This window comes from Phyllobates terribilis, unplaced genomic scaffold (genome assembly GCF_046119375.1).
Source record: "Phyllobates terribilis strain yellow unplaced genomic scaffold, ASM4611937v1 Scaffold_8__6_contigs__length_399053987, whole genome shotgun sequence".
In the NCBI taxonomy this organism is placed as follows: domain Eukaryota; kingdom Metazoa; phylum Chordata; class Amphibia; order Anura; family Dendrobatidae; genus Phyllobates; species Phyllobates terribilis.
In genome coordinates, this window is record NW_027362768.1 from 189,976,730 (window position 1) to 189,993,521 (window position 16,792).

The 16,792-nt window shown below is 47.8% G+C and overlaps 1 protein-coding gene across 1 annotated transcript in view; it reads right to left on the minus strand.

Annotated features, from left to right (window-relative positions):
* Window positions 1-2,320: 2,320 nt before the first annotated feature.
* ADGRL4 (adhesion G protein-coupled receptor L4) overlaps window positions 2,321-16,792 on the minus strand; it is a 226,920-nt gene continuing 212,448 nt past the window's right edge. The window contains exons 15-16 of the mRNA XM_073643953.1: window positions 16,578-16,746; window positions 2,321-7,051 (exon numbers count right to left, since the gene is read on the minus strand). Coding sequence (XP_073500054.1) covers window positions 6,989-7,051; window positions 16,578-16,746 — 232 coding nt within the window. The 3' untranslated portion in view covers window positions 2,321-6,988. The remainder of the gene's footprint in view (window positions 7,052-16,577; window positions 16,747-16,792) is intronic.

Below are 16,792 nucleotides of genomic sequence, written 5' to 3' on the forward strand. Positions count from 1 at the left end.
TAGTGGAGAGTTGGTGCAGAGTGAAATCGCAAGGGCCAAACAATTCCTGGCACTGGCCCGTCCCCCCGAGATCATCAGCTCTGAGCTCCGGTATAGCGTAGGAGCCTCACAATGCTGCGGATTCGGACCTCGCTTACATCTCAAACCGTCCTAACTCTTAAATATTCCTTGTGCTTTCAGCAAACGCTTCTCTTTTCATAGATAATATCATAAATAAATCAACTGCAACTGTAAAATTATACTGTCTTATTAAATCCCCCCCATATGCTGCCAGTTGGTGTCTCCCTGCTGTTGACCGACCTCGCTCTCCTGTTCTGCCTGTTGTCAGGTGTCATCCTCCTCTGGCAGCAGAGACACCGGGACAGATTACAGAATAGGGGGACGTGTCTTTGTCTTTCTTCAGGAGATGGAGGGGCTTTGTCTCTTTACATGAAGCAGAGCCGTTCTTGCTACAATGTGGTGGGTCTTTGACTCTCTACAGAAACTAAGGGAGAAGCTTTGTCGCACTGCTTCTGCTCAAACTCCATACAGGTCTAACAGAGAGAAACAGGCTTTCAGTTCAGGGCAGGTGGGCTACTGGACATTGGCATGAGCAATGCATGCTGGAAAGTGATGTAAAGAAAGAAAGAAAGTTCCAACACCTAAAGTGCTGGCAGAAGTTGAAGAGAAACTGCTGAAAAGTGGATATCAAGTTACAGAGCCGTAGAATCAGGACAGTTCCTGGATATACAGTTATATGAAAAAGTTTGGCCATCCCTATTAATCTTAAGCTTAATGTTTTATAAAAATTGGTGTTTTTGCAACCGCTATTTCAGTTTGATCTATGTAATAACTGTTGGACACAGTAATGTTTCTGCCTTGAAATGAGGTTTATTGTACTAACAGAAAATGTGCAATCTGCATTCAAACAAAATTTGACAGGTGCATAAGTATGGGCACCTCACCAGAAAAGTGACATTAATATTTAGTAGATCCTCCTTTTGCCTCTAGTCGCTTCCTGTAGCTTTTAATGATTTCCTGGATCCTGGATGAAGGTATCTTTGACCATTCCTCTTTACAAAACAATTCCAGTTCAGTTAAGTTTGATGGTCGCCGAGCATGGACAGCCCTCTTCAAATGATCCCACAGATGTTCAATGATATTCAGGTCTGGGGACTGGGATGGCCATTCCAGAACATTGTAATTGTTCCTCTGCATGAATGCCTGAGTAGATTTGGAGCGGTGTTTTGGATCATTGTCTTGCTGAAAGATCCATCCCCTGCGTAACTTCAACTTTGTCACTGATTCTTGAACATTATTGTCAAGAATCTGCTGATACTGAGTGGAATCCATGCGTCCCTCAACATTAACAAGATTCCCGGTGCCGGCATTGGCCACACAGCCCCAAAGCATGATGGAACCTCCACCAAATTTTACTGTTGGTAGCAAGTGTTTTTCTTGGAATGCTGTGTTTTTTTGCTGCCATGCATAACGCCTTTTTGTATGACCAAACAACTCAATCTTGGTTTCATCAGTCCACAGGACCTTCTTCCAAAAAGAAATTGGCTTCTCCAAATGTGCTTTTGCATACCTCAGCTGACTCTGTTTGTGGCGTGCATGCAGAAACGGCTTCTTTCGCATCACTCTCCCATACAGCTTCTCCTTGTGCAAAGTGCGTTGTATAGTTGACCGATGCACAGTGACACCATCTGCAGCAAGTTGATGCTGCAGCTCTCTGGAGGTGGTCTGAGGATTGTCCTTGACTGATCTCACCATTCTTCTTCTCTGCCTTTCTGATGTTTTTCTTGGCCTGCCACTTCTGGCCTTAACAAGAACTGTCCCTGTGTTCTTCCATTTCCTTACTATGTTCCTCACAGTGGAAACTGACAGGTTAAATCTCTGAGACAGCTTTTTGTATCCTTCCCCTGAACAACTATGTTGAATAATCTTTGTTTTCAGATCATTTGACAGTTGTTTTGAGGAGCCCATGATGCCACTCTTCAGAGGAGATTCAAACAGGAGAACAACTTGCAAGTGGCCACTTTAAGTAGCTTTTCTCATGATTGCATACACCTGGCTATGAAGTTCAAAGCTCAATGAGGTTACAAAACCAAAAAAAGTGCTTTAGTAAGTCAGTAAAAAGTAGGTAGGAGTATTTAAAACAAGAAAATGATAAGGTTGCCCATACTTATGCACCTGTTAAATTTTGTTTGAATGCAGATTGCACATTTTCTGTTAGTACAATAAACCTAATTTCAAGGCAGAAACATTACTGTGTCCAACAGTTATTACATATATCAAACTGAAATAGCTGGTGCAAAAACACCAATCTTTATAAAACATTAAGTTTAAGATTAATAGGGGTGCCCAAACTTTTTCATATAGCTGTATCTTATTGGTAAAGAGAAAAGAATCCTGCACTCCGAAGATGTGAAAAAAAGATAATAACTCTTTATTTGTAGCGCAATCCAAAATATTATTTGGATAACAGTCCCAAATAATCGGCGCTGATCATTTGGAGCTGTAATTCGTTACTAACACAGAGCTATACTCTACTTTACCCCCCACAATTAGAGATGAGCGAACCCAAACTGTAAAGTTCAGGGTTTGTATCGGACACCTAGTGTCTGATGCTGAACTCCGAACATGGACCTCTCCTGGAAGTCCGCTGTATAGTTCAGGAGTTCGGGGAGGAGAGAGAGACAGAGAGAGAAACAGAGAGAGAAACAGAGAGAGACATAGAGAGAGAGAGAAAGAGGCAGAAAGAGAGAAACAGAGAGAGACAGAGTGAGAGACAGAAAGAGAGAGAGAAAGAGAAACAGAGAGAAAGAGAGAAACAGAGAGAGAGAGAGAGAGATAGGGAGAGAGAGAGAGAAAGACAGAGAGAAAGAGACAGAAAGAGAGAGAAAGAGAGAAACAGAGAGAAAGAGAGAAACAGAGAGAGAGAGAGAAAGGGAGAGAGACAGAGAGAGAGAAAGGGAGAGAAAGAAACAGAGAGAGACAAAGAGAGAGAAAGAGACAGAGAGAGACACAGAGAGAGAGTAAGAGACAGAGAGAGAGAAAGAGAGAGATAGAGAAAGAGAGACGGAGAGAAACAGAGAGAGAGAGACAGAGAAAGAGAGAGATAGAGAAAGAGAGAGAGGGAGAAAGAGAGATTTTCCAGCACCAAAGTTCGGGACCCCATTGATTTCTATGGGGTTCAGGTTCAAGCTCGGGTACAGTTCTGGTACCCAAACTGAACTGTGAACTAAAGTTCGGTCGAACCTGAACTTCCGCGGTCGGCTCATCCCTACTCACAATTAAACAATCCGTCTGATGAAGTTCTGACCTCCGTGACCGAAAAGTTCTTATTTTTTGGACTGCAGTAAACAATAAAGTGTTATTCTCTTTTTTTCACATCCACAATGTGCCGGATTCTTTTTCTTTATCTTGGTGTTATGGAGGGGTATCCTGTCCGAGCACCCACTGACGCGGAGTGATGTATACCGTGCCCCTGTGGGTTTGACTGGTACGTGCACCAAAAGCAATTTTACATTGTGTTGGATACAGCGCTCTTCTACTCTAGCAGTTATACAAGAAGGGTCTCGGCTCACCAATCCCACCTGCAGTGCACCTCTGCTTAGAGAAGGGTCTCGGCAGCCCCAATCCCACCTGCAAGGCGCCTCTGCTTAGAGAAGGGTCTCGGCAGCCCCAATCCCACCTGCAGTGCACCTCTGCTTAGAGAAGGGTCTCGGCAGCCCCAATCCCACCTGCAAGGCGCCTCTGCTTAGAGAAGGGTCTCGGCAGCCCCAATCCCACCAGCAGGGCGCCTCTGCTTAGAGAAGGGTCTCGGCAGCCCCAATCCCACCTGCAAGGCGCCTCTGCTTAGAGAAGGGTCTTGACAGCACCAAACCCACCTGCAGGGCGCCTCTGCTTAGAGAAGGGTCTCGGCAGCCCCAAACCCACCTGCAGGGCGCCTCTGCTTAGAGAAAGGTCTCGGCAGCACCAATCCCACCAGCAGGGCACCTCTATTTAGAGAAGGGTCTCGGTAGCACCAATCCCACCAGCAGGGCGGCTCTGCTTAGAGAAGGGTCTCGGCTCACCAATCCCACATGCAGGGCGCCTCTGCTTAGACAAGGGTCTCGGCAGCACTAAGCCCACCTGCAGGGCGCCTCTGCTTAGACAAGGGTCTGGGCAGCACCAAGCCCACCTGCAGGGCGCCTCTGCTTAGAGAAGGGTCTCGGCTCATCAATCCCACCTGCAGGGCGCCTCTGCTTAAAGAAGGGTCTCGGCTCACCAATCCCACCTGCGGGGCACCTCTGCTTAGAGAAGGGTCTCGGCTCACCAATCCCACCTGCGGGGCACCTTTGATTAGAGAAGGGTCTGGGCTCACCAATCCCACCTGCGGGGCGGCTTTGCTTAGAGAAGGGTCTCGGCTTACCAATCCCACCTGCGGGATGGCTCTGCTTAGAGAAGGGTCTCGGATCACCAATCCCAACTGCAGGGTGCCTCTGCTTAGAGAAGGGTCTTGGCTCACCAATACCACCTGCGGGGCGCCTCTGCTTAGAGAAGGGTCTCAGCTCACCAATCCCACCTGCAGGGCGCCTCTGCTTAGAGAAGGGTCTCGGCTCACCAATCCCAGCTGCAGGTCGCCTCTGCTTAGAAAGGGTCTCGGCTCACCAATCCCACCTGCAGGGAGCCTTTGCTTAGAGAAGGGTCTCGGCTCACCAATCCCATCTGTGGGGCGCCTCTGCTTAGAGAAGGGTCTCGGCTCACCAATCCCACCTGCAGGGCGCCTCTGCTTAGAGAAGGGTCTCGGCTGCACCAATCCTACCTGCGGGGCGCCTCTGCTTAGAGAAGGGTCTCGGCTCACCAATCCCAGCTGCAGGGCGCCTCTGCTTAGAGAAGGGTCTCGGCTCACCAATCCCACCTGCAGGGCGCCTCTGCTTAGAGAAGGGTCTCGGCTCACCAATCCCAGCTGCAGGGCGCCCCTGCTTAGAGAAGGGTCTCGGATCACCAATCCCAGCTGCAGGGCGCCCCTGCTTAGAGAAGGGTCTCGGATCACCAATCCCACCTGCAGGGCGCCTCTGCTTAGAGAAGGGTCTTGGCTCACCAATCCCACCTTCGGGGCGCCTCTGCTTAGAGAAGGGTCTCGGCTCACCAATCCCAGCTGCTGGGCGCCTCTGCTTAGAGAAGGGTCTCGGCAGCACCAATCCCACCTGCGGGGCGCCTCTACTTAGAGAAGGGTCTCGGCAGCACCAATCCTACCTGCGGGGCGCCTCTGCTTAGAGAAGGGTCTCGGCAGCACCAATCCCACCTGCGAGGTGGCTCTGCTTAGAGAAGGGTCTCGGCAGCACCAATCCCACCTGTGAGGCGCCTCTGCTTAGAGAAGGGTCTTGGCTCACCAATCCCACCTGCGGGGCGGCTCTGCTTAGAGAAGGGTCTCGGCAGCACCAATCCCACCTGCGAGGCGCCTCTGCTTAGAGAAGGGTCTCTGCTCACCAATCCCACCTGCGGGGCGCCTCTGCTTAGAGAAGGGTCTTGGCTCACCAATACCACCTGCGAGGCGGCTCTGCTTAGAGAAGGGTCTCGGCTCACCAATCCCACCTGCGGGGCGCCTCTGCTTAGAGAAGGGTCTCGGCTCACCAATCCCAGCTGCAGGGCGCCTCTGCTTAGAGAAGGGCCTCGGCTCACCAATCCCACCTGCGGGACGGCTCTGCTTAGAGAAGGGTCTCGGATCACCAATCCCACCTGCAGGGTGCCTCTGCTTAGAGAAGGGTCTTGGCTCACCAATCCCACCTGCGGGGCGGCTCTGCTTAGAGAAGGGTCTCGGCAGCACCAATCCCACCTGCGAGGCGCCTCTGCTTAGAGAAGGGTCTCGGCTCACCAATCCCACCTGCGGGGCGCCTCTGCTTAGAGAAGGGTCTTGGCTCACCAATACCACCTGCGAGGCGGCTCTGCTTAGAGAAGGGTCTCGGCTCACCAATCCCACCTGCGGGGCGCCTCTGCTTAGAGAAGGGTCTCAGCTCACCAATCCCACCTGCGGGGTGCCTCTGCTTAGAGAAGGGTCTCGGCTCACCAATCCCAGCTGCAGGGCGCCTCTGCTTAGAGAAGGGCCTCGGCTCACCAATCCCACCTGCGGGGTGCCTCTGCTCAGCACTTGTCCTCAATCTCTGCCAGCACAGTGCTGCATTCTTCCATCTACCAGCAGCAGATTTATTCTGAAATGCGTGGGATCTGCTGATAACTGTCAGGATAAGGGATATTCATGGCTGCAGCAGATAAATCACAGGCCATGGCCTATTTTGTCCTTATTTTCAGCTTGGGAGCGGTGACAGATACAGTGTATCCGGTTGCTACGTTGTCTCATTTTGTTAATATTCTCCAAATGATTACAAACCCGGAGCAGCTGTTCAGTAAACAGGAACCTCTCATCCGCTGTCCAGATATACTGCGCCGTTATAACATATTACGTAACATATTGCACATTGTAAAAACAAAGGTCAAACCTGCTGCTCGTTGCTGTATATCCATAGGAAGGAAAGACATTCAGGATTATTAAATAACATCAAATATACACAGTAATGAGGAGTTGTGGTCTCAGCGGGGGCCCTGGAGTCTGAGGGGCCCTAAAGACCCCTAGAAGAAAACGATAAATTACATGTGATACAAATTTGCATTATGACCCCAGAGATTCAGGTTTCGCCTCAGTAACCAATAAACCGTAGGAGTTTATTCTCGTCTGATCAGTTACTATACGTTGCATGGTAATGTCTGAGCGGGGGTCCTGCAGTTTTCATTGCCCCCTTATGGCCTGTATAATATTTCTCCTACTAGAGCAAGCGCAGAAAATCGAAGGTAGATATTGAACAGGTTGTATAGGAAGTAAAGAAATATGGATTCTGCGACCTTCAGTAAAAGACACAATGACAGCCGTGATACGAGCGGATGACGTCTGGTTCCATCGTGCTGGAGGTCTCTATACTCAGCCGCCTCCAATATTTGCTGTAAATCGCTGGCGTCCATCTGTTTATCTCAGACACATGAAGCAACACGGCACGTTTTTGAATAATCTGTAGTATTCTTCTTGTATCTGCAAAAGTAAAGCAACGATCAGTTGTAACCGAGGGTCTGCGAGATGGAAAGCTGCAAAATGTGATTCAGATGGAAAAGGAAAAATAGTAACAATAATTGCACATTTTTCTCTGAATTGCACCAGTTTGTCTATGAAGTAACCATGGAGCCTAATAGCAAAACACAGGAGCCGACTCCAATCTACTAAGTCAACATTCAGCCTGTTCAGACCATACAAAGCCCAAGATTAATATGGCCTCCACTATATGATGTCTTTTCCTAATGCAGATAGATAATATACACAGTGATGTCACAGTACAGGGATAATACACACAGGGATGTCAAAGTACAGAGATAATGCACACAGTGATGTCACAGTACAGGGATAATACACACAGTGATGTCACAGTACAGGGATAATACACACAGTGATGTCACAGTACAGAGATAATACACACAGTGATGTCAAAGTACAGAGATAATGCACACAGTGATGTCACAGTACAGGGGTAATACACACAGTGATGTCAAAGTACAGAGATAATGCACACAGTGATGTCACAGTACAGGGATAATACACACAGTGATGTCAAAGTACAGAGATAATGCACACAGTGATGTCACAGTACAGGGATAATACACACAGTGATGTCACAGTACAGGGGTAATACACACGGTGATGTCACAGTACAGGGATAATACACACAGTGATGTCACAGTACAGGGATAATACACACAGTGATGTCACAGTACAGAGATAATACACACAGTGATGTCAAAGTACAGAGATAATGCACACAGTGATGTCACAGTACAGGGATAATACACACAGTGATGTCACAGTACAGGGGTAATACACACGGTGATGTCACAGTACAGGGATAATACACACAGTGATGTCACAGTACAGAGATAATACACACAGTGATGTCAAAGTACAGAGATAATGCACACAGTGATGTCACAGTACAGGGATAATACACACAGGGATGTCAAAGTACAGAGATAATGCACACAGTGATGTCACAGTACAGGGATAATACACACAGTGATGTCACAGTACAGGGGTAATACACACGGTGATGTCACAGTACAGGGATAATACACACAGTGATGTCACAGTACAGAGATAATACACACAGTGATGTCACAGTACAGGGATAATACACACAGTGATGTCACAGTACAGGGATAATACACACTATGGTGTCACAGTACAGGGATAATACACACAGTGATGTCACAGTACAGGGATAATACACAGTGATGTCACAGTACAGGGATAATACACACGGTGATGTCACAGCACAGGGATAATACACACAGTGATGTCACAGTACAGGGATAATACACACAGTGATGTCAGAGCATAGAGATAATACACACAGTGATGTCACAGTACAGAGATAATACACACAGTGATGTCACAGTACAGGGATAATACACACGGTGATGTCACAGTACAGGGATAGTACACACAGTGATGTCACAGTACAGAGATAATACACATAGTGATGTCACAGTACAGGGATAAAGCACACAGTGATGTCACAGTACAGAGATAATACACACAGTGATGTCACAGTACAGAGATAATACGCACGGTGATGTCACAGTACAGGGATAATGCACACGGTGATGTCACAGTACAGGGATAATAAACACAGTGATGTCACAGTACAGGGATAAAGCACACAGTGATGTCACAGTACAGAGATAATACACACAGTGATGTCACAGTACAGGGATAATACACACGGTGATGTCACAGTACAGGGATAATAAACACAGTGATGTCACAGTACAGGGATAATGCACACAGTGATATCACAGTACAGGGATAATATACAGATACCTATGTACTGTGACATCACTGTATTTGTTATCTCTCACTATTTGTATTATCCCTGTACTGTGACATCACTGTGTGTATTATCCCTGTACTGTGACATCACTGTGTGTATTATCCCTGTACTGTGACATCACTGTGTGTATTAACTCTGTACTGTGACATCACTGTGTGTATTATCCCTGTACTGTGACATCACTGTGTGTATTATCTCTGTACTGTGACATCACTGTGTGTATTATCCCTGTACTGTGACATCACTGTGTGTATTATCTCTGTACTGTGACATCACTGTGTGTATTATCCCTGTACTGTGACATCACTGTGTGTATTATCCCTGTACTGTGACATCACTGTGTGTATTATCCCTGTACTGTGACATCACTGTGTGTATTATCCCTGTACTGTGACATCACTGTGTGTATTATCCCTGTACTGTGACATCACTGTGTGTATTATCCCTATGTCTTGTGCATGAGGTTGTAAAGCCCCCATACACATTAGAGTAAAGCTGTCTGAAGTCGCCAATGTTCGGACCATCTAATGTGTTTAGAGGACGTCCTCACTAACAGATGATGTCCAGGGAAAGAAGGGTCAGAATATTAAACACTAACAGACCAATTCATGAAGGTGTTTACACCATTGTAACATTCTGCTTAAAAAGTTGCAACATTTTCGTGACATTTGGAAGATGCACAAAACTTTTGTTACTTTTGGCATTTTCACACCAGTCCCCGCCGCCGGCTTTGCCAAAGTGGAGCATGGATGGCACAGGGTGAGGCTAAGTCCACCCGACTAATTCATGAAAATTCACGGCACATTGGTGACATAACTTTGTATGACTGGAGTAAGACCCCTGGAGGGGGCGCAGCTCAGTAGGTGCATCTTACTCCTGCACTCCTTCATTAACACTGGTCTTATTGAAATGTGTAAACCTTTTATTGCTTGCCAAGAGAATCGGCTGCTAGAACACTTGCGCACGCGGCGGAGATGAGCATGCATGTGCATGGTGAAAGAGGTTGGATGCAAACAATTGATAAGTATGGCCACCTTAAGACTGCAAAGATGAGAGAACATTCTAGAACTGACTGTCCTTAATCTGGTGTTCCCCTTTAAATATCTTGTATTTCTCTTTGTTCCACTGACTCCGTCCGTTATACCCGTTATTACGGTCTCATTACACATCTTATACTTCAGGAATAGTGTGGTGTCGGCGCTCATCCCAGCTCTGCACGGTCATCCCAGCTCCGCACGGTCATCCCAGCTCCGCACTGTCATCCCAGCTCCGCACTGTCATCCCAGCTCCGCACTGTCATCCCAGCTCCGCACGGTCATCCCAGCTCCGCACGGTCATCCCAGCTCCGCACTGTCATCCCAGCTCCGCTCGGTCATCCCAGCTCCGCACTGTCATCCCAGCTCCGCACTGTCATCCCAGCTCCGCACTGTCATCCCAGCTCCGCACTGTCATCCCAGCTCCGCACTGTCATCTCAGCTCCGCACTGTCATCCCAGCTCCGCACTGTCATCCCAGCTCCGCACGGTCATCCCAGCTCCGCACGGTCATCCCAGCTCCGCTCGGTCATCCCAGCTCTGCACTGTCATCCCAGCTCTGCACGGTCATCCCAGCTCTGCACGGTCATCCCAGCTCTGCACGGTCATCCCAGCTCCGCACGGTCATCCCAGCTCCGCACTGTCATCCCAGCTCCGCACTGTCATCTCAGCTCCGCACTGTCATCCCAGCTCCGCACGGTCATCCCAGCTCCGCACGGTCATCCCAGCTCCGCTCTGTCATCCCAGCTCTGCACTGTCATCCCAGCTCTGCACTGTCATCCCAGCTCTGCACGGTCATCCCAGCTCTGCACGGTCATCCCAGCTCCGCACGGTCATCCCAGCTCCGCACGGTCATCCCAGCTCCGCTCGGTCATCCCAGCTCTGCACTGTCATCCCAGCTCTGCACTGTCATCCCAGCTCTGCACGGTCATCCCAGCTCTGCACTGTCATCCCAGCTCTGCACTGTCATCCCAGCTCTGCACGGTCATCCCAGCTCTGCTCGGTCATCCCAGCTCCGCACTGTCATCCCAGCTCTGCACGGAGATGTTACACGTCTGCCTTAGATCTTCATAAACCTCAGATTTCCATTCGCATAAGAATGTTTTTGTTTTGTAGTAAATGGGCCCCTGCGAGTGCGACGAGAGATACATAAAGTCAAAATGCTTAAATGCTTCTGCTCCCCGGCCTCCTGGAATTAGAGTCATTTCCACAGATAATGTATGGAAATATTCAGAGTGCTGGCACATTTGCATATGAATGATCTCGTACAGTAATTGATATGCAGCTATAACACGGGGCCAAAGCGCACAACAAACAAGTAACAGAAGCAGCGTTCACCCATCAGCAGCGCCGCTGCCGGGAAACCACATTATGTGCTGACCTGAGGCTTATATGTTAGGGCCGTGCATGCACAGAGCACCATCACCCTGCCTCATCACACTGCAGAACATCGCGCCATACCACTGCAGAACATTGCACCATCACACTGCAGAACATTGCACCATCACACTGCAGAACATTGCAGCATCACACTGCAGAACATTGCATTATCACACTGCAGAATAATGGCCCATCACACTGCAGGACATTGCATTATCACACTGCAGAACATTGCACCATCACACTGCAGAATATTGCACCATCACACTGCAGAATATTGGCCCATCACACTGCAGAACATTGCATTATCACACTGCAGGACATTGCATTATCACACTGCAGAACATTGCACCATCACACTGCAGAATATTGGCCCATCACACTGCAGGGCATTGCATTATCACACTGCAGAATAATGGCCCATCACACTGCAGGACATTGCATTATCACACTGCAGAACATTGCACCATCACACTGCAGAATATTGCACCATCACACTGCAGAATATTGGCCCATCACACTGCAGAACATTGCATTATCACACTGCAGGACATTGCATTATCACACTGCAGAACATTGCACCATCACACTGCAGAATATTGGCCCATCACACTGCAGGGCATTGCATTATCACACTGCAGAATAATGGCCCATCACACTGCAGGACATCACGCCATACCACTGCAGAACATTGCACCATCACACTGCAGAATATTGACCCATCACACTGCAGAACATTGCACCATCACACTGCAGAATATTGGCCCATCACACTGCTGGACATCGCACCATAACACTGCAGTACACTGCACCATCACACTGCAGAACATTGCACCATCACACTGCAGGACATTACATTTTCACACTGCAGAATATTGACCCATCACACTGCAGGACATTGCTCCATCACACTGCAGGACATTGCTCCATCACACTGCAGGACATTGCTCCATCACACTGCAGGACATTGCTCCATCACACTGCAGGACATTGCTCCATCACACTGCAGGACATTGCTCCATCACACTGCAGGACATTGCTCCATCACACTGCAGGACATCGCTCCATCACACTGCAGGACATCGCTCCATCACACTGCAGGACATCGCTCCATCACAATGCAGGACATCGCTCCATCACACTGCAGGACATCGCTCCATCACAATGCAGGACATTGCAGTGGGTCACACAGGCACCGTGGACGTCCACTTGATAGAAACTCATTCTTCAAACCCGGTTGCCTTCTCCATTGCTCCATATCCCAGTTTTAATGCTCACATCCTCATTGTAGATGATTTCAGTGGTGGACACTGGACAGTGGTCATCATTGACACAGACCGGTCTGCAACTAGGCAGAACCATACTCTGCAAGCTGTGATTCTCTGACACCTCTCTGTTATATCTATGATGCATGTTGCATACTGAATATGCTGCACAAGACCTGCCGTATACCGAGAACACCTCACAGGACCTGCCATATACCAGGAACACTCTACAATACCTTCTGTATACCAGGAACACCCCACAAGACCTGCCGTATACCAGGAACACTCTACAAGACCTGCCGTATACCGAGAACACCCCACTAGACCTGCCGTATACCAGGAATACCCCACAAGACCTGCCGTATACCGGGAACACCTCACAGGACCTGCCGTATACCGAGAACACCCCACAAGACCTGCCGTATACCAGGAACACTCTACAAGACCTGCCGTATACCGAGAACACCCCACAAGACCTGCCATATACCGAGAACACCCCACAAGACCTGCCGTATACCGAGAACAGCCCACAAGACCTGCCATATAAGGGGAACACCCCACAAGACCTTCCGTATACCGACAACATCCCACAAGACCTGCCGTACACCGGAACACTCTACAAGACCTGCCGCATACCAGGAACACTCTACAAGATCTGCCGTATACTGAGAACACCCCACTAGACCTGCCGTATACCAGGAACACCCCACAAGACCTGCCGTATACCAGGAACACCCCACTAGACCTGCCGTATACCAGGAACACCCCACTAGACCTGCCGTTTACCGGGAACACCCCACAAAGTCCAAAGTATACTGGAAACACTCCACAAGACCTGCCATATATCAGGAACACCCCAGAAGACCTGCCGTATATCGAGAACACCCCACAAGACCTGCCATATAAGGGGAACACCCCACAAGACCTTCCGTATACTGACAACATCCCACAAGACCTGCCGTACACCGGAACACTCTACAAGACCTGCCGCATACCAGGAACACTCTACAAGATCTGCCGTATACCGAGAACACCCCACTAGACCTGCCGTATACCAGGAACACCCCACAAGACCTGCCGTATACCGAGAACACCCCACTAGACCTGCCGTATACCAGGAACACCCCACTAGACCTGCCGTTTACCGGGAACACCCCACAAAGTCCAAAGTATACTGGAAACACTCCACAAGACCTGCCATATATCAGGAACACCCCAGAAGACCTGCCGTATATCGAGAACACCCCACAAGACCTGCCGTATATCGAGAACACCCCACAAGACCTGCCGTATACAGGGAACACCTGACAAGACCTGCCGTATACCGACAGAACCCCACAAGACATGTCGTATACTGGGAACACCCCACAACACCTGCCGTATACCAGGAACACCCCACAAGACCTACTGTATACTGGGAACACCCCACAAGACATGCCGTATACCCGGAACACCCCAAAAGACCTGCTGTATACCAAGAACACCCCACAAGACCTGCTGTATACCGGGAACACCCCACAAGACATGCCGTATACCCGGAACACCCCAAAAGACCTGCTGTATACCAAGAACACCCCACAAGACCTGCTGTATACCGGGAACACCCCACAAGACATGCCGTATACTGGGAACACCCCACAAGACCTGCCGTATAGCAGGAACACCCCACAAGACCTGCTGTATACCGGGAACACCCAACAAGACCTTCCGTATACTGGGAACACCCCACAAGACCTGCCATATACCGGGAACACCCTACAAGACCTGCTGGGGCTATATATGAAAATTTGGGACGATTAAAAGTAATGACATTGTTGTCAATTTCCAAAATTCACAGTAAATGAGTTTTAAGGGCCCAAAATAATAACTGCTTAATTAAGTATAGAAGTTATTCCCTGTCCTCAGCATTGGGGGTAACGTGCTCCTGATGATTGGCGGTCCCATGGATAATGAATAGAGCAGGGTCTCATACTCAACTTCTGCTCCAATCGGTCCGGGCTGTGCACAACCCTGTTCTTGGGATCGGCCTTATGGATAAGGAGAGAACTTAATACAAACCCTGTAAGTAATGTCCTGAGATTAATATCAACCTCGTATAAAAAGCAAAGGTTAAGCGTCAGACAGTATAGAAGGCAAAGTACAGTGGAGGATGGGGGGAGTAGTGATTTATATCTCACCCAACAGTTTAAGTCTATTTATTAATAACATATTGCAGTTTGATTTCTTTCATTGTTGTCATAGGAACTAACTCGCGATTTATTCCGGCGTAATGTGTCCCTCCGTGACTTCTGTACAAGAACTTATAGTTAAAGAAATCTGCTGTATACTATCTATCTGCAGCGGCATGTAAAAGTTTGGGCGCCCCTAGTCAAAACTACTGTTATTGTGAACAGTTAAGCAAGTTGAAGATGAAACGATCTCTAAAGGTATGTGGACGATGCGTACCACCCTGCGGCCCCCGACACAGCGGAATAGTCGCCGGCGGCTTCCTCTCTTTACGCAAATGAGCAGCGCCATTTTTTTTTTCACCTGCGGACTTTCCTCATAGACGTTAGTCCATGGGGAAAGTCCACACGTGGACCCGCAAGAGAAATTGACATGTTGCAGTGTGGAAAGACGCGCCGCATGTCAGTTTCCGAGGGTGTGCGGAGACGCATAGTGGACATGGCGTCTCTATAAATCCCATCCACTATGCTGTAACATCTGCCCGCTGCATAAACCCGCAGCGGCTCCGGATCGTGTGCACAGACCCTTAAAGGCCTAAGGTTAAAGATGACACATTTCCTTTGTATTTTAGGCAGAATATATATATATATATATATATATATATATATATATATATATATATATATATATATATATTCATCTTTTACATTTTAAAAATTACAAAAAGGAAAATGGGCCGATGCAAAAGTTTGGGCACCCTGCATGATTAGTACCTAGTAGCGCCCCCTTTTGAAAGTATCACAGCTTGTAAACTCTTTTTATAGCCAGACAAGAGTCTTTCACTTCTTATTTGAGGGATTTTCCTCCATTCTTCCTTGGAGAATTCTTCCAGTTCTGTGACATTCCTGGGGCGTCTTACACACTTTGCTATTTTGAGATCTTGCCACAGATTTTCAATGATGTTCAGATCATGGGACTGTGAGGGCCATTGTAAAACCTTCAGCTTGCGCCTTTTGAGGTCGTCTATTGTGGATATTGACGTGTGTTTAGGATCATTATCCATTTGCAGAATCATCCTCTTTACACCTTTCAGCTTTTTTACAGATTAACCTCCACAGTTGGCCAATCACTTTTCTAAAGTTGTTTTCAATAAGTGCTGGAGCCTACCTGCCTTTGAAAATTATAGGATTTGGCCCAGGAGAGGTAAGTGTAATAATGTAGGTTCCCATTGATAAGAGGTCACCTTATTGTGGCTGGTGAGCACACACGAATATTTCAATGTGTGCACTAATAATCTCCATTTTATAAGTATAGTCTATATAGCAGTAATGCTGTTTAAATGTTGTATATTCAATGTTTGACATCTTAGCATATATAGTGACTGCTGTGTTCTTTGGTTTGTACAGAATACAGTCACAGCAGCTTGCTTTGCACCTGTTCACACTTGCTTTATTCTGTTAGAAGTTGTTTCTTTGTAGTATGCACTTGCCGTTGGTGACGTCCTCCACACTTGACTGATCTGTTCTCTAAAGCTAATTATTATTAGTATTAGATCCTACCTGCCCTTTGTACACTTTAACCCAGGAAAAGTGAGTGTGATACTGTAAGCTCTCATCAATAAAAGTTATCCTTGTTGTGGCTGGTGGGCACACATGAATTGAACACTTTGTGCGCTAAGTGCTTCAATTTTATAAGTACAGTCTATATGGCGGCAATGTAGATTACAGTTTATATATTCAGTGTTTTCATATATCTTAGTCTACACAGTGGTTGCTGCAGTTTCCCATCCATCCATCCATCCTCAGGAACTAATTTTTTATTATATTTTATACAGACCTTTTTAGATAAAATACAGAGGAAGATGAAGATGAACATTCCTTGGAAGGCGTTGGAGATTGTGAAAAGATAAGCGGTGACCACAGACCCATTTACCACATGCAGGACGCCAAACATCCATGTTGCACCGAGAAGGAACAGGAGAGCGAGAGCCCCCCGCGCACAGGACCTGCGTTAGAATGGAAATTCATTAAAACAGCCAGTAATTCTGGATA